The sequence below is a fragment of the Xiphophorus couchianus genome, chromosome 13 (assembly GCF_001444195.1).
Source record: "Xiphophorus couchianus chromosome 13, X_couchianus-1.0, whole genome shotgun sequence".
NCBI classification, from domain to species: Eukaryota; Metazoa; Chordata; class Actinopteri; order Cyprinodontiformes; family Poeciliidae; genus Xiphophorus; species Xiphophorus couchianus.
This window is the reverse complement of record NC_040240.1, coordinates 23,443,530-23,466,196: the sequence shown is the minus strand read 5'-3', so window position 1 is coordinate 23,466,196 and position 22,667 is coordinate 23,443,530. Positions and strand designations below refer to the sequence as shown.

Below are 22,667 nucleotides of genomic sequence, written 5' to 3'. Positions count from 1 at the left end.
ATATTATTAAAATTAATTGCTTAAAATAAAATGTTAAACATGATTTATATATATATATAAAAAATAAGCAGACAACAGATGAAGAGAAAAATAAAATGTAGCAACATCGACTTTTAAATTGATAATTCCATAATGACATGAAGTAGTTTTTAAACGCCACCATTAGAGGGCGATGTTCCTCCACTATAAGTTAGTGGCAGCTTTGGTCGCGTTCCGTACCTTCTTCCATCATAACTCTTTTAATTCCATAGCTTGCTATTGTGCTAATTAGCCTGTGAAAAAGCAAACTTTATTTAAATTTATTTTAGTCTACATATGTACAAATGCTTTTTATACTGTTACGCATTTTATTTAGAACAGAGATATTAAGATGATAAGAAACGAGAGGGAACAAACATCCGGAGTGGATTCCGACCTGAAGGAACTGAGGTGAAATAAGGACAGGAGAAACAGAAACAATGGGAAATTCTTAATTATTTCTGAGAACCAGGATGAAAATACGATAATCACTTCGTTTAACTTTTAAATACAATACAACATTTTTCTACATGCAGATTTGTGTTTCTGCTATGGAATGTTTTTGTATATTTTCACATTTCATTGTATTTTACAAAGTTGCCGCAATCTCACTTTCAAGAAATGCCTGTAAAACGTAAAAGTACACATTAATCCAGAAAATGTACAATGATAAGGAAAGCATAACGTGGAATACTTTACACTGCAATAATTTTGGTAAATTTTAAGCAGGTTGGTGCTTTATTGATCAGTTTCCATTAAAGCTGGAGTTTTTATGATATTTTTCTGTGCTTTGTTTCTGTCATTACTGGGGAAATGTGGTTTAGCCAGGAAGACAACAAACTTCTCTGTCCTGACAAAGGTTAATCAGATAGTTACCAAGGTGATGAATACTTCCTCTTTTGTGTGCCAACATTTGCATGAATCATTTTGGCTTTATAAAAAAACAAAACCTAACAGAGATCATCTGGTTTTCCAGAATGAAGCGTAGAGGATATTCCTAGGCAGCCCTGATGGTGGCGCTCTAACACCAGTAACAATGATCAGTTGATGTGCCATGTATGTTTTTGTTACCGTAGGATTTGCTAGTGAGGTCAGGTCAGTTGTTCTGCTGCATACCAGAGAAGCTGCACCAATGTTTACAAAGAAGAAAGGTTTTAGTTTTGTTTCATTAGAACTGAAGCAGATTCTTCGTGGCTCACTGATCTGATAAATACATGCCTTGTGAACTATAAGATTAACATTTTTCCTTATACTATACATGGTGTTTGTCTTTCACAAGTACGGAAATGTCACATGAGTCAGAGTTGTTGTCTGAACGCCATTTTAAAACAGTGGGAGGCACAAAATGGCATCATGGCTGTTGTGGCACTTTGATCACCTGTTACATCATATTTCCTTGTCTGAATCATACCATGTTAAGCTGTGTTTAGGAGCTAAACGACATAAAACTTCATATGAACTATGTTTTTAAAAACAAACAAAAAACCCCACTTCATCTGATTAAGTTAAATTTAAGAAACATTCTTAAGAAACATAAATGTTTACAATAAACTGGAAAATGTGTCACCTGCTTTGTTTTGGAAACAAGACTTTATGCTAACTTAATAAATCTCTACTTTTGGCAGGGTGTAATTTGAACCTTTCCATAAGACAAATGAAATCCTGAATGTGTCTTTATGAATGAACACATGGTGCTAGAACCAGATAGACTGAATGAAATAAGAAATTAATAAAAATGTTATTGTTAGCATCTCTTACTTATGGTATGTGTACACTATGAATACAGTGTACACATAGCATAGCATAGTTCACAATGGGAGCTGCTTGGGATTGACTCTGATCTTTGTTCTGGTTTTAGTTTATAGTTAGTTAGAGAATAATTAGTGTCTAAGTTTGCTTATATCTTGTGCTGGCTTTAGTTAATGTTGCTTCAGACATGGTGGCAGAGAAGGAAATATGTTGAACCCAATTACAAGGGGACAGTGAGTCCCAAAGTCCTGGACTTTGGTTTTACCAAGGAAGGTACACACCTTGTTACCTTCCTCTTTATTTTCAGAGTCTCTTCGCTCAGAAAAAGAATCACGCAGCTTTAAAATGGATGTATAAAAATTGACATGGCCGATAAAAATACCTTAATTTTTCTGATTCTAGTAGGAATACAAGGATCTACAGCAGGTGAGTAAGAAAACTTAAAGATCTAAAGATCAGCATTATTTTAACAACTTTGTGTTATTTTGAGGTTTAATTAATGACAGATCCTGGTAATATGTCCTAAGTTTTAAACATTTTATTTATGCATTTAATAGAGAACTGTCTAAAATTAAACAAAGTGAGCCGGGTATTAAGTTGCTTTCTTTTTATTTAACCATGTTGTAATTGTAACCTTTATGATTTGACATTATCTAGCTGTTTGGCTTAGACTACAAACAAAATGGCAGCATGTTAAGTCACAATAGTGTTGTTACTTATGGGTCAGGCCACATGTAAAATGAACGCTAGTGAGTTTATCAGGTTTACTCCACAGTGCAAATGTAACTAGTGACTACTTAACTCTGAAATGTAATTTTCTAAGTGAAATCCTTTATAGAATAATGTAATATGTAAGAAAGTTAAAGAAGCACAAAGTAATGTACCTCCAACCCCTTTTATGTTGTTCCAGTAAAGAACCAGAGAATTTTATAATATAACTTAAGAACATTTGCCAAAAAAACACATAATGGTGGATTTTAAAAAATAGAAATTATTAAAGAGGTTTATTAAAAGACAGAATGAGATTAAATGTTCAGAATGATGATTTAGAAAGTAACAAAAGACATTTGGCACAGAGTTAATCCTAAACAAAAGCCCTGACTATGTTCAAGTGGTTAATTAATTATTAATGAATGAATAATTTATTAATTATTTTATGACTAAAGAAAATCAAACCAAATCTCCACTCAGTTCCATACCAGCCATTTAAATGACATCATGTTGTTTTAATCAGATTGTTGTTATTTTCAGTTGATGGTGTTTCTTTCTGCTGTGTTTCTTGGTGTTCATGATGCTGTTTGTTTACTGATGTTATTTAAAAATCTGATAAATAAAAAAGGCTGTATTCAAATACATCAATCAATCAATCTATCAATCAAATTTTATTTGTATAGCACATTTCAGTAGCAAGGCATTTCAAAGTGCTTTACATCATATCAAACACAGAAACACAAAGCAACATAGAATCAACAATCAAAACACAGCATTAAGTCAAGTTCCATCAATAAATTTGTAATTGATTACATTTCAAATACAATTCTAAACAGGTGGGTTTTTAGTTGAGATTTAAAAGAAGTCAGTGTTTCAGCTGTTTTACAGTTTTCTGGAAGTTTGTTCCAAATTTGTGGTGCATAGATGCTGAAAGCTGCTTCTCCTCATTTGGTTCTGGTTCTGGGGATGCAGAGCAGAACCAGAACCAGAAGACCTGAGAGGTCTGGAAGGTTGATACAACAACAGCAGATCTTTAATGTATTGTGGTGCTAAACCATTCAGTGATTTATAAACTAACAACAGTATTTTAAAGTCTATTCTTTGAGCTACAGGGAGCCAGTGGAGGGACTTTAAAACTGGTGTTATGTGCTCTATCTTCCTGGTTTTAGTGAGAACGCCAGCAGCAGCATTCTGGATCAGCTGCAGCTGTTTGATTGATTTGTTGGACAGACCTGTGAAGACGCTGCTGCAATAATCAATACGACTGAAGATGAACGCATGGATGAGTTTCTCTAGATCTGGCTGAGACATCAGTCCTTTAATCCTGGAAATGTTCTTCAGGTGATAGAAGGCCGACTTTGTGACTGTCTTTATGTGGCTCTGGAGGTTCAGGTCAGAGTTCATCACTACTCCCAGGTTTCGGGCTGATCGCTGGTTTTCAGTTGTAATAACTGAAGCTGTGCGTTGACTCTAGATCTATAACTCTAGATCTATAACTCTAGATCGTTCCTCTTTAGGTCCAAAAATAATAACTTCTGTTTTGTTTCTGTTCAGTTGGAGAAAGTTTTGGCACATCCACACATTTATCTGTTCTAAGCATCTGTTCAGTGATTGGATGGGTTCAAAGGTCACCTGGTGACATCATAATGTAGAGCTGGGTGTCATCTGCATAGTTATGGTAGCTAATATTATTTCCTGTTATAACCTGAGCTAGTGGGAGCATATAAATATTGAATAAAAGGGGCCCTAGGATTGAACCTTGGGGTACCCCACATGTGACCTTTGACCTCTTTGATGAGAAGTTTCCAATTGAAACAAAGAAATCCCTGTTCTTTATGTAGGATTCAAACCAGTTAAGCACTGGACCGGAGAGTCCGACCCAACTCTCCAGTCGATTCAGTAATATGTCATGGTCAACAGTGTCAAAAGCTGCACTGAGGTCCAACAGAACCAGCACTGTGGTTCTGCCACAGTCCGTATTTATATGGATATCATTGAACACTTTTACGAGGACAGTCTCTGTGCTGTGGTAACCATGGAAACCAGACTGGAAGGAGTCAAAGCGGTTGGTTATAGTTAGGAAGCTAGTTAATTGTTTACACACAGCTTTTTCAATAACTTTGCTGATGAATGGGAGGTCAGAGGTCAGAGGTCGGCCTGTAATTCTGCATTAGTGATTTGTCCAGATTGTTCTTTTTTATCAGTGGTTTGATTACTGCTGTTTTCAAAGCCTGGGGGGAAACGCCTGATGAGAGCGATGAGTTTACTATTTGGATCAGATCAGCAGCAATAACAGGCAGGACTTTCTTAAAGAAATGTTCTAGAGTTATAGATCTAGGACATCCAGACAGTAGGAACTGGAGCTTAGTTGACTTATAATTTCCTGTAGGGTTTTATAATTAAGTAGTTGGAATTGGGTCATTTTTCCTGTATTTGTTTTGTTTGGTCACAGCATTGGTACTGACTTTATAGTGGATGTACAGATTAATCCTCTGATTTTTTGAATTTTCTCTGAAAAGAAACTGGAAAACTGGTTGCAGGCGGCAATACATTGGAATTCAGGCGTAACGTCACAGGAGGGTTTGTGATTCTGTCAACTGTTGCAAATAAAGCTCGAGCATTGTTAATGTTTTTGTTTATGACATCTGCAAAGAAAGCCTCTCTTGCATGTTTTAGTGTTAAATGATAGCTACGTAGTCTTTCTTTATAGATGTCACAATGAACGTAGAGTTGAGTTTTACGCCACTTTCGTTCTGCCCTACAGTAGAGTTGTCTACAGAGTTGTCTAATACATGCCACACTTGGAGAGTTTTTTATTAGTTAAAAATGCTGCTTGCAGCATTTTATCTTATCAGTGCTGCTCCGTAACGTGATGATGAGCTGGAATCATTTGGTTGTCCTGCTGCTCAAAATTGGCATTGCTGGAGGATATTTGTCATCTATTTTACGATTATATGTTTTAATCTTCCACATATTTGACCAGTTTTGATGACAAAACCTGCATGTTTTGTAATGTGCCAGGCACACAGGAACAAGGTGTGTAACAGAGGTGATGAAACATTAGATTAGATTAGATAGCATTTATTGTCATTGAACAGAATTCAATGAAATTTCCATTGCAGCTCCCGTGCAAAAGGTCAAATATATACAGTAAAAATAAGCAAGCACACAATAATAATAATGACAATATATACAACTAAATTAACTAAAGGCACTCAACCACACCAAAGAAGTAGCAGCAGGTCCAATTATGGCAAAGTACAGATAATGTGACAGTGCAAAGTACAGAACAATATGGCTGTGTGGGGGTGGGGGATATGTATGTATGACTGCGAGGTTATGATATGTGTGGGAGGGGGGGGCGGCAGGGAGTAATGGCTCTGACGGCTGTGGGGAAGAAACTGTTTCTCAGTCTATTTGTTGTAGTCCATATATTCCTGTACCGCTTGCCTGATGGCAGCGGCACAAACAGTCTGTGGCCCGGGTGGCTGGGATCCATGGCTATGGATCCAGCTGAACATATTCATGTTCATGGACTCTGGTATTAACTTGTTTACATTTGGTTTTGTAAATCATTCTTAAACCTGTCATTATTTCTTTGAATGAATCTACACCAGTTTTTATTAAATAAGGTGAGCTGTTACCTTTCAGTTACATGACAGAAGTTCAGATTCAGACACCAGGACAGATTTTTGGGTCTGAAACTTTCCATTCAGAACCTGTAGCAGTTATATGGGATTTCAAAACCTGTATAAAGGTTTTGTCATCAAATAGTATTACATGTTATTGTAATATCATTGATGACTCTAGTATTCAGCTGTTCATGAGGTGGGTCATAAGCATTTATCCATCTTTTACATTTTTCCAGACTGCATAAATGTGCGGCAAACTAACGGTGTTGTAGAGGGCCGCACTGGGTTAACGCGGTGAATTTTTACTGTCCGGCGCGTGCTTCAATACACTCCAAGTCGCTTCAGGTTGTTGCAATCATCAATTTATTCCACTGCGACAGCCGTACTTCAGACTTTACAAGGACTGACACATACTGACCAGGCTAAACCTTACAATGTGGCTAACAATAAATTACATTACAGCACGGTCAACAGAAATTATGACCACCACCGGCGCACCCGCTTCCTCATACATACAAAATCAACGCATCAGTATGGCTCCCATTCATACCTTAGTGACAGTCACGCCCACCTTGACACACCCACCACCCAAGTGTCAAAGCCGTGTGCTCCTGCCACATCAGTAACTGCTCATTTCAATCATAAGGCTCTTACACTGCAGTTTTGAAAGTGTTATGAACTCTATCTAAATGCTCTGGGTAAACCGTGTCTTAAGGGCTTGTTTCCCACTGAGAACATGTAATCATTTTTTCAGATTATTGTCACATTTTACATTGAATTAACTAGCAAATCAAGAAATTAATAGCCAGACTGCAGCACATAGTAGACCTGATAACTTTGTCAGGTTCCTCCAGGTATGGAACGTTTACTTCAGGACAAATTGGGACAAACTGGACTGATTGACAGGGGCCGTCATGTCAACTGAACATGTGTGCCTGGCATTCAAAGTGTGTGACAGAGGTGACGATACACACAATTTTATTTGTATAACACCTTTCAGCAACAAGGCATTTCAAAGTGCTTTACAACATAGAAACATAAAATCACAAAGTCATATAACGCACAGTCAACAACATTAGATTTTTCCATCATTGTACATCAGATTATTGATGTTTCATGATTATGTTTCAAACTCAACTCTAAACATCTGGCTTTTAGTCTATATTTGAAGGAACTCAGTGTTTCAGCCTGACAGTACGACCCAACTCTCCAGTCGTTTCAGTAATTTGTCATGATCAACATGGTAAAAGCTGCACTGAGGTCCAACAGAACCAGCACTAAAAGTTAGGGATTGTAATTGCTAGTGGAAAAGTTCAGATCACTGTGGTGAGTCCGGTTAGAACTCCAAAGAAACACAGAGTCGCACTCCAGTGGGTTTAACTTGCACTTGTTGTTTATTTCTTAATTTGACATAATGGTGTGGTACTAGAATAGACAAACAACAATACAATGTCAGTATCCGAATAATCCCTAAATGAAATGACTGAAACAATATCACACATACTAAATAACTGCAATATTAATGGTTACAAGCATCCCGTTTCTAAATAAATACACAACACGAAAAAACCCACGTTGAGTAGCAAAACTGAAATACTCTGCTGAATAAACAATGTCATTAACTTCCAATATTACTTACTCGCATTCCCACGCACACACATCAAAAGAAGGTGACAATAAATTGCAAACAGCAAGTTTACCATTCGCATTACAAAATGCGAACGGTAAACTTTACAGTTCCTTTTTTATCTTCTCTCCCTTTCTTCATCTGCTCACCGGTGCTCCAAGCTCCGCCCCCTACAGGGCTCAGCATGGCAGTTTGTTAGGCAGCCTTTTTCACAAGCACTGTGGTTATTCTTCTTATTATTATTATTTTATGGCGGTTGGCAAACAACTTACAGGTGCATTACCGCCACCTTCCAGGTTGGAGTATGGATCACACGCTTATACCCTCCCCATAATACCCGTCCTTCTTAGAAATCTAAAAACACTCTCAAATATTATATCTCCTGATGATTTCTGAAATATTTCTTCTAAATCTAATTTACAATTATTCATCTTATTAACCAAGATCTCTCTCTCCCTTACATACTTATTGCATTCTAAGAATACATGCTGTATTGTTTCCATCTCTCCACAATACTCACAACAACCTGTACTGTGTTTATTAATTAACTTAAGAGTACTATTTAACCTTGTGTGCCCAAATCTGATTCTGGAAATAATATCTTCTTCCCTTCTAGTCCTATTATCTTTTCTATACCCCCCAACTCTTTTTTGAATTTTATAATAAAATCTCCCTTTTTCTCCTCTATCCCACTGTTCTTGCCATTTTTCCTTCATATACTCCTTAACAACACTTTTTATCTCATTCCTACTTATTTTAATATTTAACTCAACAATTTCCTTATTAGAGGCTCTCTTAGTAAAATTATCTGCCAATTCATTCCCTACCACACCGATGTGAGCAGGAATCCAAATTAATTTAATCTGAGATCCTTTCTTCTTAACCCTGAAAATTACCTGAACTATATCCTCTATAATATCTTGTCTAACTTCCGATTTCATTCCTTTTATACTAATTAATGCACTACTAGAATCTGAACAAATTACAAACTTTCCTTTTCCTATTCCCTCTATCCATTCTAAGGCTATTAAAATTGCCATTAATTCGCCTGTATACACTGTTAGTTTATCACTAATTCTTTTATTTTCCATAACATTTAAATCTGGAGCAATAAACGCTATCCCTACTTGATTATTTGACATTTTTGAAGCGTCTGTATATACTTGGATATATTTTGAATATTCTTTATTAATATAATTTTCCACTTCATTCTTTTCCATCTCTCTTCCCTTTTCCAATAGTTTTAAGTCAACTTCAGCCTGTTCTAAAACCCATGGTGGGATGGCAGGAGAGACAACTACTGAACTAACTTGAACTTTATCAATCCCAATTTCTTCTATTTTACTTAAAATTACCCATCCAAAACTATTTGTATTCTTCTTTTCTTTTTCCTGACATGGTTTTAGTGTTAAATATGGAGGATAATTTTTGCTATGACCTTTAATATTCGCCCAATATGTTACTGCTATTTGTTCTCTTCTAACCTTCATTGGCATCTCACCCATCTCAACCTGTAGAGCCGAGACTGGAGTTGTTTTCATCGCTCCGCAGCATAACCTTAACGCTTGATATTGTATTTTGTCTATCTTTTCCAATAACTTATTGGAAGCTGAATTATATAAAATACATCCATAATCAAAAATAGATCGAATTAGACCAATATAAAACGTTCTTAATGCTTTCCTATCAGCTCCCCATTCTCTGCCTACTAGACATCTTAAAATATTTAAAATTCTTTTACTTTTTACCACTATCTTATCTATGTGCGTTTTCCATGTGAGTTTTTTATCAAACCATATCCCCAAATATTTAATTTCATCTCTCCTTTCTATTATACTCCCATAAAATTTAAGTTCCACGTTACAACTCACTCTCTTATTTGAAAAAACAACAAATTTAGATTTAGATGTTGAGAACCTAAATCCCCATTCTAACGCCCATTCTTCTATATTATTTAATGCTTCCTGCACTTTCTGTGTTATATATTCAATGTTCCTTCCCCTTTTCCAAATGACACCATCATCTGCAAATAGCGAAACACCTAAGGATTTATTTATATTACTAAAAATATCATTAATCATTATATTAAATAACATAGGGCTTATAATACTCCCTTGGGGAGTTCCATTTTCCACTTGATACTCTGAACTAATTTCCCCTTCTATTTTCACTCTTATCTTTCTTTCAGTTAAGAAATTTTTAATCCATCTATACATTTTACCCTTTATACCTGTTAGTTTTAATTTAATCAGCAACCCTTCTTTCCACAACATATCATAAGCCTTTTCCACATCCAAGAACACTGCTATCACACTCTCTTTATTAACTTGAGCTCGTCTAATTTCATGTTCCAAACATATTGCTGGATCAATCGTACTTCTTCCTTTTCTAAATCCAAATTGGTATTCCTTTATTTTCCCCTTGGATTCTAAGAAATATACTAACCTATTATTTACCATTTTCTCCATAACTTTACCTAAACACGACGTTAGGGCTATTGGTCTATAACTTTCAGTTAAACATGGATCTTTCCCAGGTTTGCATATAGGAATAATAATAGCCTTCCAGTTATCAGGCAAAACTCCTTCTTCCCAACTTTTATTAAACAGTTTTAAAAATTTTTCTTTACTCACAGCACTAAGATTACTCATCATATTATAAGTGATTTGATCATTACCAGGTGTCGATTTTCTAGAATTCCTCAACACTTTATCTAATTCAGCTAAGGAAAATTCCTTGTTACTATAATCATCATAATCCTCATCATTTTGAATTAATACTATATTCCGCTGTTTGGTAGTTTCACATCCTAATTTTTCCCTATTATTTAGATTCTCTGTACTATGTATCTTAGCAAACATCTTCCCTAATACCTCAGCCTTACTTTTATTATCTATAATATTATTTCCATTCTCTTTTATTATTGAAAAAAAAATTTCTTTTGAATTCCCTGACATTTTTTTAATAGTATTCCAGACTTTATCTAATGCTGAAATCTTCCCCAAAGATTCATAATACTTTCTCCAATAATTTCTTTTAGCACTTTTAATAACTCTTCTAACTTCTGCCTGTTTTCTTTTATAATTTATCAAATTCGGAAGCTTATCATTTTTTTCAATATCTTAAACGCTTTGTTTCTCTGTTTAATAACTATTGAACATTCTATTGTCCACCAAGGAACTTTTTTTTTCTTTTTCCTATTCCCATTACTTTTGGGAATACTTAATTTGGCCGAATTTATTATACCCTTGCTAATTTCAGAATTAACCTCATTAATTGGATTATTTATATCTACCTTTTCCAAGCATTCTTCACTCATAACTCCAAACATACCCCAATTTGCTCTCCCAAACTTCCACCTTCCCTCAACCTTTGACTGATCCTGTTTCATAACTACCCCTATATTAATGGCTATTGGGTAATGATCACTCCCCATTGTATTTTCTTTGATTATTTCCCATCTGCATACATCAGCAATAGATTGAGACACCAATGTCAAGTCAATAGCAGACTCCTTGCCTCTAACAATATCCACCCGAGTGCCTTCTCCATTATTTAAAACAATCAAACCTTTTTCTTCTATGAACTCTTCTACAATCTCTCCATTATAATTATCTTGATCACCCCATAATGTGCTATAAGCATTAAAATCCCCACACCACACTATTTTCCCTCTCCAATTTTTTAGGACTGCTACAAGTCTTGATTTTTCTAATTGCTTACAAGGGACTTACACTCCCTTCATTTGTCCATACTTCAGCAACAGTAATTTCTAAGTCTGACACTATTTGTATTGGTATTTGTATAAATTTTATGTTAGTTTTGATAAAAATAGCCCACCCTCCTCCATTTTTACTTTCCCTGTCTACTTAGAACTGAATAACCGTTAATATTAAACTGTAATGAAGGCTTGAGCCAAGTTTCTTGAACACATACTATATCCGGTTTAGGATTTAAATTACTAATGAAACCTTTAAATTCTTGACCATTTGCTATTAAACTCCAAGCATTCCACTTGTCAAGAAAATCCGAGCTCATCCCACTTCCCCATGCTGGAGATTTTAGTTTAACAGTAATAATAAATAAAGTTATCTTTAAAATGAATCACTCAAGTGACATCAAGGCCCAGCAGTAGACTTAAGTGTCAATAAAGTTAGTTTAACAGTAATAATAAATAAAGTTATCTTTAAAATGAATCACTCAAGTGACATCAAGGCCCAACATTAGACTTAAGTGTCAATAAAATAAATCTAGTTGTGTGTGTTGTTTTTGTCTCATGCAAACTTTGCTTTAATTCTACTTTTTTCTATCTAATCATAAGAAATCATAGTCAGTCAGAGAGAGTCATTAAACAGGAAAAGCAGGTTTCCTGGAAAAAGAGGAAGTTTCCAGCCTGCAGATTTATAAAAATAGCTGAGACTATTTCTTAGTTTAAAGCATGAAAGTTTTAAAGAATGAAATCTAAACATTATTAGTAATTGGATAAGATTCAAAGTAAAATACTTATATTAATATTGGTTTAATTGTAATAATACTTACACTTACATTTGTGAGAACACTTACAAGAAAAACAAGTAACTGTAACTTTAGTAGTAAATAATTAGAATCATGTATTATTCTTGGTTTCTTTTCAGAAAAACATCTGTAATAACTCACATTAAGATTATAATAAATATAATTAATAAGTTATAGTTATAAAATTATAAATGAATGCTAAATCAGAGAAGCTAAAGAAAATAAATGTGATATAAATGTGATTTTGACATTAAACTTGAAATGGTGTAAAAGGTTGTAAAACTGCAATTAAACATCACTGATATGTTGGAGGTAGATGGTAGGTGAAAGGTGACAGGAAGGGAAAAAGGGGAACTAACAGGAGAGCAGAGATGATCAGCACCTTATATGGAAACAGGAGGTTGAGCAGCCCTGAGACATTGGCACAGACATCATGACATGATGTCTCTTAAGACAGTGACGGATATGAGATCATCTGTCTAAGCAGACAGATGAACCCTATATAAGGTGGGTGCAAAAGAGGAACCGTTCGTTGGATCCTCCGGGCAGCTTCGAGCCAAGATCGAGATGGACAAAGAACTCTGCAGCTGAAGAAGAGCCGGGGCCACGGAGCCGGAGACTGTCCTGCACATGGAGACCAACCCGTCTGGCCCACAATCTGTGGCTTCGAATCGCACTTCTCTCATCGGCTGGGTTCTGACCCCAAAGACAAAGATGAAGACAAAGACAAGGAAGAAGAACTGGTGCCTTTTTTCCTGCCAGCACCAAGTCCTGTGTGACCTCAGCATCCATGCGGAGAGGAGGCTCATCAGACCTGCGGAGATCCTGGCCTTCATCGATCAACATCTTCCTCCTGTTGCAACACCTTCTTCATCATCGTGCCAGGTCTGGGGTTCGAGGCGCCAAACTCCGTCCGTCTCTCTCTAAGGTTCCCTTTTTTAGTTCTCAGTATCAGCAGTAGGGAAAGATAGACTAGATGATTGATTTTACTTATTTGATTATTTTTGCTACTGAATGAAGCTGTACTGACCCTTGCAAAAATGCCTTACTAATAAAATATTTAGCATAAAGAAAATCTAAAGATGTTGTGGACATTCAGTTAATGAGTCACCTTAAAGTTCTTTGATGGTTGTAAAATAGCTGTGATGTTTGATTCTGGAGAGGAAGAGGTGGAAAATGTTTTTAGGTTGCTGGTAGCCCATATTTAAAACCTCATCCTTGGGACTCGCCCGAGTCACTAAAACCTACCTGGTTCAATAACAAATGCAAGTTGCAAAATAGAGAACGAGCGACCGTTAACAGGTGTGCTCTGTGAAACTAGTTGGCTGTAGGCTGCTCAGTCTGGCTAATTCACAGGGGGAAGAAGGGTGGGACACCTGGATGTAGGCCGTCAGATAACCAGGCGAATCGTTTCTCGAAACCAGCTTAAACAGAGTTTACTTCGGTTCTGGACAGGGTAAATCCCAGCAGATTTAGGAAACTCAACGGACCCGTTAGACGGAGAGCTGGTAGCACATCTCCCCTCTCAGAAGAGGAAGTACGAGAGTGAGAGAGTAGAGACAGAAAGGAGGGGGGGGGGTGTTGCGCAACAACAAGTGGCGCCCAACGTGGGGCCCAGTCCAACGGAGTAGGAGGGCCCTATGGCCAAGTTAGTAAAAACAGATGTGAGGATCTGAATAGCTCACTTGGCTTGTTAACTCTTAAGGAATAGAGTTAATGGTGACTGATAAGGCCGTCAGTCACAACCCTTGCAGTAACTGTATGGCATACAGGTGAGGGAAGGCTCCTACTGAGGATAAATGACCGGATCCAGACAGTGAAGCTAGTAGCCAACATAGTCTAGACCCATCCCTGCTCGAAGGCTAAAGAGAGGCTTTGGGGGATAGACAACTTGAACCGACAGAGAGACGGAGTGATGGATGATCACTTCGAGGAGGAAAATCTGGGGAAGAAACCGGAGGAAGCCGGCCGTCCAGATCGTTTGGAAAAGGAGGAGACCTCAACAGAACTGCATCAGCTTCTACACAGCTACTGTGACTCAGACCTGAAGCAAGTGGGGAAGTTGGTTCCAAGAATGAGGAACTGAAACATCAACCCCTGACAAAGGAAAGCTGGCTCACTCTTGCTGGAGTGGTTCGTGATGTAATGCTGACCAGACCAGCCAGCAACCATGCAGAGGAGACGGAGAAAGGTGTCATCAGCCGACGATGGATGAGGAAGCACACCGCGTCCTCCACTGCAGCCATCGAGAAGACATCCGGCAACAGAGGAACAAACACCAGCAGCTGACATCATCACACAGACGCAGACATGGTTAAAGACATCCTGCTGGACCCGGAGCTTGAAATTGGGCCAGCACAACCCACCAGTAAGAAACGACCGCAAGAGACATCTGAGAAGCCAGAACAACCGGAATGGACAATCTACACCGATGGATCCAGAAAGGGGTCCGACCAGTCGGCATACTGGGGATTTATTCTGAAGCAGGATGCCAGAGAGAAATGCCGTCAGAAAGGAAAAGCTCCCGGTAGTGCTCAAGCCGGAGAAGTAACGGCAGTACTGGAAGGATTGCTGGAGCTGGTGAAAAGGAAAATCAAGAGTGCCAGGTTAGTAACTGACAGTTACTACTGTGCTCAGGCCCTTAGAGAGGACTTGGCCATTTGGGAAGAAAATGGTTTCGAGACTGCAAAGGGCAAGCCCGTGGCACACAAAGATTTGTGGAAAAAGATTGCTGAGCTAAAAATGCAGTTGGAGATAGAAGTTGAGCATCAAAGAGCACACACGCATGAGGGAGCTCATTGGCGTGGGAATGATGAAGTGGACTGTTATGTCCAACAAAGGAAGATCGTCTTTGTCGGTACCGAGAAGTGGGACAGTACTCCCAGAGGACGGGAGGTCCCAGAAGAGTACGTGGTCGAGGTCGTGCGGAGCGTGCATGAGGCCCTTGGACATGCAGGCGTGCGACCTACCCGTAAGGAGCTGGAGGAGCAAGATCTTTGGATCCCAGTGAAACAAGTCCAACGCGTGCTGAGGGACTGTGAAGTGTGTGGTCAATACAACGCAGGTCGCCGAGGGCAGCGGATGGAAGCTTTGTTCATCAAGAGCACAGTCCCATGGGGTTCAGTCTGCATGGATGTAGCAGAGCCAATGGGGACAACAGGAAAGAGAGGTGAGAAGTACCTCTTGGTGCTGATGGACACAGTGACAACTGCTAGAAGAGCAGGTCTTCCCCTGCAGAGGAACTCCGTTCACGTCACAGAAAGCAGGGAGGCGAAGACACTTCTCCTTTTTGCTTAGGAAGGAAAAGGGAAGTTGCAGCTTGAAGTGTCACTGAAAACAGGGCAGAGAGTTTGGATTAAAGCTCAAGATCGGCCTGCAGCTACGGGGATCAAGCTGAGATTCAACGCCCAAGATTTTGTGAAGTAAGTACTGAACTTCAACACAGTACTACTGATGAAGAAAGGGGTCCATGAGGAAGCAGTGCTCAAGCCAGTTCTTAGCTACAGCGAACCAGAACATTACGGGAAGATGGCCAGAGAATCAAGCACCATGCCATCCTACATTAGACTGGCCACTATTACGGGAAGGTTGCCGTTCAAAGAACAACTTCAAGGCTTTGGACTGGGAGGGCCGTGAAGAAATTGGACTATGCTAAAGAAGAACTCCTGTCACAACCTGATGGATTAAACTGGAAAAGGGGCTGAAGTCGTGAGGAAGAAGCGGCGTCATAGAAAATCACCAAGATCAATTCTGTAACAAGGCATTGAAGTCAGACCCAACACCTGGAAGGTATGGATGGAAATCTGTTTTTTAAAGAAAAGAAGATGCCACTTGTACACTGTGAAACATTTGAAGGTGGTTTAATTTGAAAATGAGAGTCCACCTGCTGCCTTGAAAATGTAGTTCAAGTCCACAAAATTGTTTTGGTTTTATCTCAGAAGTTAGTTTATGAAGTTGATTTAACAACAAGAGACAAGTTATCTAGAATTTTTTTGTCTTGAATTCTGCGTTTTACTTAATGCCTTAAATTTAAACAAAATAGTTATTTCACAATAGGAGGGAGAAAACTATTGTCACCTAGTAAAGGAGCAGACATTTCTCTGTTAGTTTCATTCACAATATTGAGTTAAAGTAAATGCCTATTTTACTTTAGAATTATTTAGATTTTTGTTTCAAATTGCATTAATAAAATTTCTGATCTGAAAAAATTTTTTGTACATCACAATGAATTCTGCTCAGAAACATCTAGTATGAACAGGGTTTTTTTTTTTTTTTTTGATGACCTAGGAACTCTAGTTTATTCGACTCTTAGAGGATTGCAGAATGAATAAATGCTTAAAACAACTTACGATTAAATTTATCTTTAATGGACTCACACATTTAGATTTAAAATCTAAAACTTGCTGAATCTATTTGACTTAACAAATAGAAGATAGTAGAAACAATTGAAGACGGCTCAAATGTTTTACAGTCTATGTGTGTTATCAAACCAAACGCAAGCTGAATTCACCCCTCAATGCATGGCATCAGAAGCTTATTTTACAAGCCTACAAGCAACCGGAGGACTTAATTGTGTCCCACACGATGGATTGCATCCACAGAAGGAACTGTTTTGTTTTTGTGTTTTTTCCACCTTCATCACACTTCAACCTGGCTGTAAGTTTTGATGAACGGGTCCAAAGACTGCAGTTTTTTAATTGGACAATTCCTGATGCCTCTGACAACTCCAGTACCCCTTAACGACCCCAGCTATGGAATAGGATCATGATTACGGATAAAGCGTCATGATGCTTATGCTTTTTGCTTTGCTCTGCTGAACAGCCAGAAAAGTTTTTTTTTTGAGGCCTTCTGTCTCAGCCCATCTTCCCTAAAGAACCATTCCACATCCTGAAGAACCGACAGTTCATCCAGCGAAGGTTCCTGTAGAAGAATCAGAGCGATCCAAGTTTTCTTCGACATTCATCACCTCATGGGGGAAATCAAAACTCCAAAGAGGGGGTGTCAAGAGAAGTGGAGTTTTGATGACTACACCGAGCCCTCTGTGAAAACTGAGGATGAAGAATCTGCATCTTCACATCCCTGACGAACCTCTTCTCTTTCTAGTGGATGAGGACGGCGAACTGCAGGAGGGTGATGGACTCCCAGCATGTGAAAGGTCTGACCTCGTGGAGGGGGTGTCAAGAAAATCCGAGCTCATCCCACTTCCCCATGCTGGAGATTTTAGTTTAACAGTAATAATAAATAAAGTTATCTTTAAAATGAATCACTCAAGTGACATCAAGGCCCAGCAGTAGACTTAAGTGTCAATAAAGTTAGTTTAACAGTAATAATAAATAAAGTTATCTTTAAAATGAATCACTCAAGTGACATCAAGGCCCAACATTAGACTTAAGTGTCAATAAAATAAATCTAGTTGTGTGTGTTGTTTTTGTCTCATGCAAACTTTGCTTTAATTCTACTTTTTTCTATCTAATCATAAGAAATCATAGTCAGTCAGAGAGAGTCATTAAACAGGAAAAGCAGGTTTCCTGGAAAAAGAGGAAGTTTCCAGCCTGCAGATTTATAAAAATAGCTGAGACTATTTCTTAGTTTAAAGCATGAAAGTTTTAAAGAATGAAATCTAAACATTATTAGTAATTGGATAAGATTCAAAGTAAAATACTTATATTAATATTGGTTTAATTGTAATAATACTTACACTTACATTTGTGAGAACACTTATAAGAAAAACAAGCAAATGTAACTTTGGTATCAAATAATTAGAATAATAGATTATTCTTGGTTTCTTTTCAGAAAACATCTGTAATAACTCACATTAAGATTATAATAAGAATAATTAATAAGTTATGGTTATAAAATTATAAATGAATGCTAAATCAGAGAAGCTAAAGAAAATAAATGTGATATAAATGTGATTTTGACATTGAACTTGAAATGGTGTAAAAGGTTGTAAAACTGCAATTAAACATCACTGATATGTTGGAGGTAGATGGTAGGTGAAAGGTGACAGGAAGGGAAACAGGGGAACTAACAGGAGAGCAGAGATGATCAGCACCTTATATGGAAACAGGAGGTTGAGCAGCCCTGAGACATTGGCACAGACATCATGACATGATGTCTCTTAAGACAGTGACGGATATGAGATCATCTGTCTAAGCAGACAGATGATCCCTATATAAGGTGAGTGCAAAAGAGGAACCTTTTGTTGGATCCTCCGGGCAGCTTCGAGCCAAGATCGAGATGGACAAAGAACTCTGCAGCTGAAGAAGAGCCGGGGCCACGGAGCCGGAGACTGTCCTGCACATGGAGACCAACCCGTCTGGCCCACAATCTGTGGCTTCGAATCGCACTTCTCTCATCGGCTGGGTTCTGACCCCAAAGACAAAGATGAAGACAAAGACAAGGAAGAAGAACTGGTGCCTTTTTTCCTGCCAGCACCAAGTCCTGTGTGACCTCAGCATCCATGCGGAGAGGAGGCTCATCAGACCTGCGGAGATCCTGGCCTTCATCGATCAACATCTTCCTCCTGTTGCAACACCTTCTTCATCATCGTGCCAGGTCTGGGGTTCGAGGCGCCAAACTCCGTCCGTCTCTCTCTAAGGTTCCCTTTTTTAGTTCTCAGTATCAGCAGTAGGGAAAGATAGACTAGATGATTGATTTTACTTATTTGATTATTTTTGCTACTGAATGAAGCTGTACTGACCCTTGCAAAAATGCCTTACTAATAAAATATTTAGCATAAAGAAAATCTAAAAGATGTTGTGGACATTCAGTTAATGAGTCACCTTAAAGTTCTTTGATGGTTGTAAAATAGCTATGATGTTTGATTCTGGAGAGGAAGAGGTGGAAAATGTTTTTAGGTTGCTGGTAGCCCATATTTAAAACCTCATCCTTGGGACTCGCCCGAGTCACTAAAACCTACCTGGTTCAATAACAAATGCAAGTTGCAAAATAGAGAACGAGCGACCGTTAACAGGTGTGCTCTGTGAAACTAGTTGGCTGTAGGCTGCTCAGTCTGGCTAATTCACAGGGGGAAGAAGGGTGGGACACCTGGATGTAGGCCGTCAGATAACCAGGCGAATCGTTTCTCGAAACCAGCTTAAACAGAGTTTACTTCGGTTCTGGACAGGGTAAATCCCAGCAGATTTAGGAAACTCAACGGACCCGTTAGACGGAGAGCTGGTAGCACATCTCCCCTCTCAGAAGAGGAAGTACGAGAGTGAGAGAGTAGAGACAGAAAGGAGGGGGGGGGGTGTTGCGCAACAACACACTGTACTATTAAAATTATGAAATTGTTTGAGACGCTTCAAGATCAGCTGACCCTTCACCTTGTCTTAGCTCATCATATATTTTTTCCCAAGACAAATCTTTTACCTTAAAAGATTTAGTAGCTGCTTTCACTATAATTTTAATCTTCTCAGTTTTATTTCTTGCTTGTTCTGAACAGTTAATAATATACGCAAGAAATGGAATTAATTTATGTAACGTAATATTTCCCTGATCATTATTTGTCATTACTTAGCACTGTGGTTCTTCCACAGTCCATATTTATAAAAATATCATTGAACATTTTTACGAGGGCGGTCTCCGTACTGTGATGAGTAAACAATTATGAACTCAAGACAAATGTTAGCAGATGTTTTTATCTGCTAACAGTTTAAATAGTTTAAAGAATAAAACGGTTCCAGTGGTCCTACATCCAGCTTATATTTCCTTATAAATAAAGAAATGAAGTCCAATAAATGTTTATGGGAAACACAGGCTGTTTTGAAGGGTAAAACAATTTCTGATTCCCACATGGAGAAAAGTTTTACTATTGATATGAGAGAAGTTTTAGAATAATATTAAATATTGTGATGGTTAGTTTGGTCGATTTGGGGTTCTGCTCAGATAATATTATAATTGATATAAGGAATCTTAATTATTAATGTATGTTGAAAATGTAATGTATACTGATAATGAAATGATCACAATTTAGCAAAGATATTCAAAATTTCTAAAGGTTAGATCCATTATTTCAAAGTGAGCTTGTGTTGCTGCTAATCTGCTTTAATTTGAAGTTATGGACAGATAAGTAAGCAAAATATGAAAAACTAGATGTGTTTTATATTTTTTCATCTATCAGAACAGAACCTGATGAAGTGGGTTTATGTTAGGAATGAGTAATAATAGAGTAAAGTTAAAATATTCAGAAATGTCTTTTTCTTACAGTGACCCACTCTCTGAAGTATTTCTACACGGCATCTTCAGGAATAGAAAACTTCCCATCATACGTCTCTGTTGGGTTGGTGGATGATGTTCAGATAAGTTACTGTGACAGCAACATCAACAAAAATATTCCTAAACAGGATTGGATGGATGAACTGAGTTCAGAACATCCAAATTACTGGAAGGAGGAAACTCTTACATGTCGGGTTAAACAGCAAACCTTCAAATACAACCTAGAAATTGCAAAATTACGTTTCAACAAGACTGGAGGTTTGTTCATGATTCACTTTGTACATATCACATATTTTTTAAGTTTCCCACATTGTTTGTGTAAATTATCATGTCAGTGATTATTTTATACATGATTTTAGTTATTGTGCATCTAAAGGTTTTTACTTCTGTTTCTAATCCAGTAAATTTCCAACAAGTTTTTCTGCGTTCCTGTATTCTGAAACTTGATCAACTGTTTCTATAACAATTCCTGCCTTAAAACCATAACATTAAACTTTTGGAACATAAAGCTGTAACTGTTTAATTATTTGTGGCTATTGTCCCATTTGGAGTTATAAACACATGATGAACAAAATGAGGGAAGGTATAAATGCAAAGTTGGCATTTTGTTCATTTATTTAGTTAATTTGTCCAAAAGTTTAGGAGTTTATTTTTGATAGAAGAGTCTTACACTGAGATGGGACAAATTAATGGATTGTGTTTTAAACTCACTGATGTCTCTTTGTCTCAGGAGTTCACGTCTTTCAGCAGATGTATGGGTGTGAGTGGGATGATGAGACCGGAGAGGTCAAAGGTTATGATCAGTTTGGTTGTGATGGAGAAGATTTAATCACACTGGATCCACAGACACATCGATGGATCGCTCCAAACCCACAAGCTGTCATCACCGGAAACAGATGGAACAATGATAGAAAGATTAAAGAACTTGAGAAGTTTTACTTAACTAAAACATGTGTTGAGTGGCTGAAGAAATATGTGAATTATGGGAAGAGATCAGTGATGAGAACAGGTATTACAGAACATAATGTAGTTTAATGCACATAGTTACATTTATACGTTCCCCTTGTTTTATATAAACTTCATCAGTTTCCATGGCGATATAGGCCTTTTCAACCCGTTTTTAATGCATTGTTCATAAATCAAGTTTTCTCTGTAAGCTGAAATCTATATTGTTAATATGAATTAGTTCTTTATAAAATAACTAAAAATGTTTGCTCCATATGCTCTGCAGTTCGTCCATCAGTTTCTCTCCTCCAGAAATCTTCATCCTCTCCAGTCGGTTGCTTTGCTACAGGTTTCTACCCCGACAGAGCTTATATGTTCTGGAGGAAAGATGGAGAGGAGATTCATGATGGTGTGGAAAAAGGAGAGATTCTCCCTAACAATGATGGAACCTTCCAGATGAATGTTGACATCGATCTGTCATCTGTTGCAACTGGAGACTGGATCAAGTATGAATGTGTGTTTCAGCTCTCTGGAGTCAATGAAGACATGACCAGTAGACTGGAGAAAACAAGAATCTTGACTAATGAACGTAAGTAATTATATAAAATGACACGTTTGTTTGCTGTTAAATATCTGATTATTACAATGTTCTGACTGATTAATTGTGTTTTTAGATTTACATTCAGTTTTAGGTCAGAGACACAATCTTTTATCTCGGGATTATTATCTAAGCATGTACCATAAAATAAAAGTTAAAACAAGTGATGTGCTGCTAATACAATCTGCTCTAAGTGTTTGTGCTTCTTTTTGTTTTTACAAGTGTAAAATCAACACCAGCTTCATCTGAAACTGTTTACCTTATTGGTTTTAGGTTATATTTGACTTTGTGTAACTTTCTCTACATTCATTTATAAAACTTGAAAATCCATTTATATTCTAATGAAGTGAACAATTTTTAAAAATGACTGAAAAACGATACATTGAATATTTGAGGTGTTTGTGTTTAGTACAAGAAAAATCAAGAGAACAGAAATCAGAACAAGCAAAAGATGAGAAAAGCTAAAACATCATGATGTTTAGACAAAGTGGGATAAGAGACATGATGAAACCTGTTACTCTCTCTGAATGTGACCTGGTTTGTTTTCTCAACAGCAAATATCACCAATGTGATCATCCCTGTTGTTGTTGCTGTGGCTGTTCTTGGTCTCATTGCTGTGATTGGATTCATTATTTACAAGAAGATGAACGGT

At 37.5% G+C, this 22,667-nt stretch overlaps 1 protein-coding gene across 5 annotated transcripts in view; it reads left to right on the top strand.

The window, feature by feature from the left end:
• The first annotated feature begins 2,057 nt into the window (after positions 1-2,057).
• Positions 2,058-22,667, top strand: part of LOC114156476 (putative HLA class I histocompatibility antigen, alpha chain H) — a 71,690-nt gene continuing 51,080 nt past the window's right edge. For all 5 annotated transcript variants that reach the window (XM_028036933.1, XM_028036932.1, XM_028036934.1 and 2 more), the window contains exons 1-2: positions 2,058-2,193; positions 20,464-20,730. In XM_028036933.1, the coding sequence (XP_027892734.1) occupies positions 2,133-2,193; positions 20,464-20,730 (328 nt within the window). In that variant the 5' untranslated portion in view covers positions 2,058-2,132. The remainder of the gene's footprint in view (positions 2,194-20,463; positions 20,731-22,667) is intronic.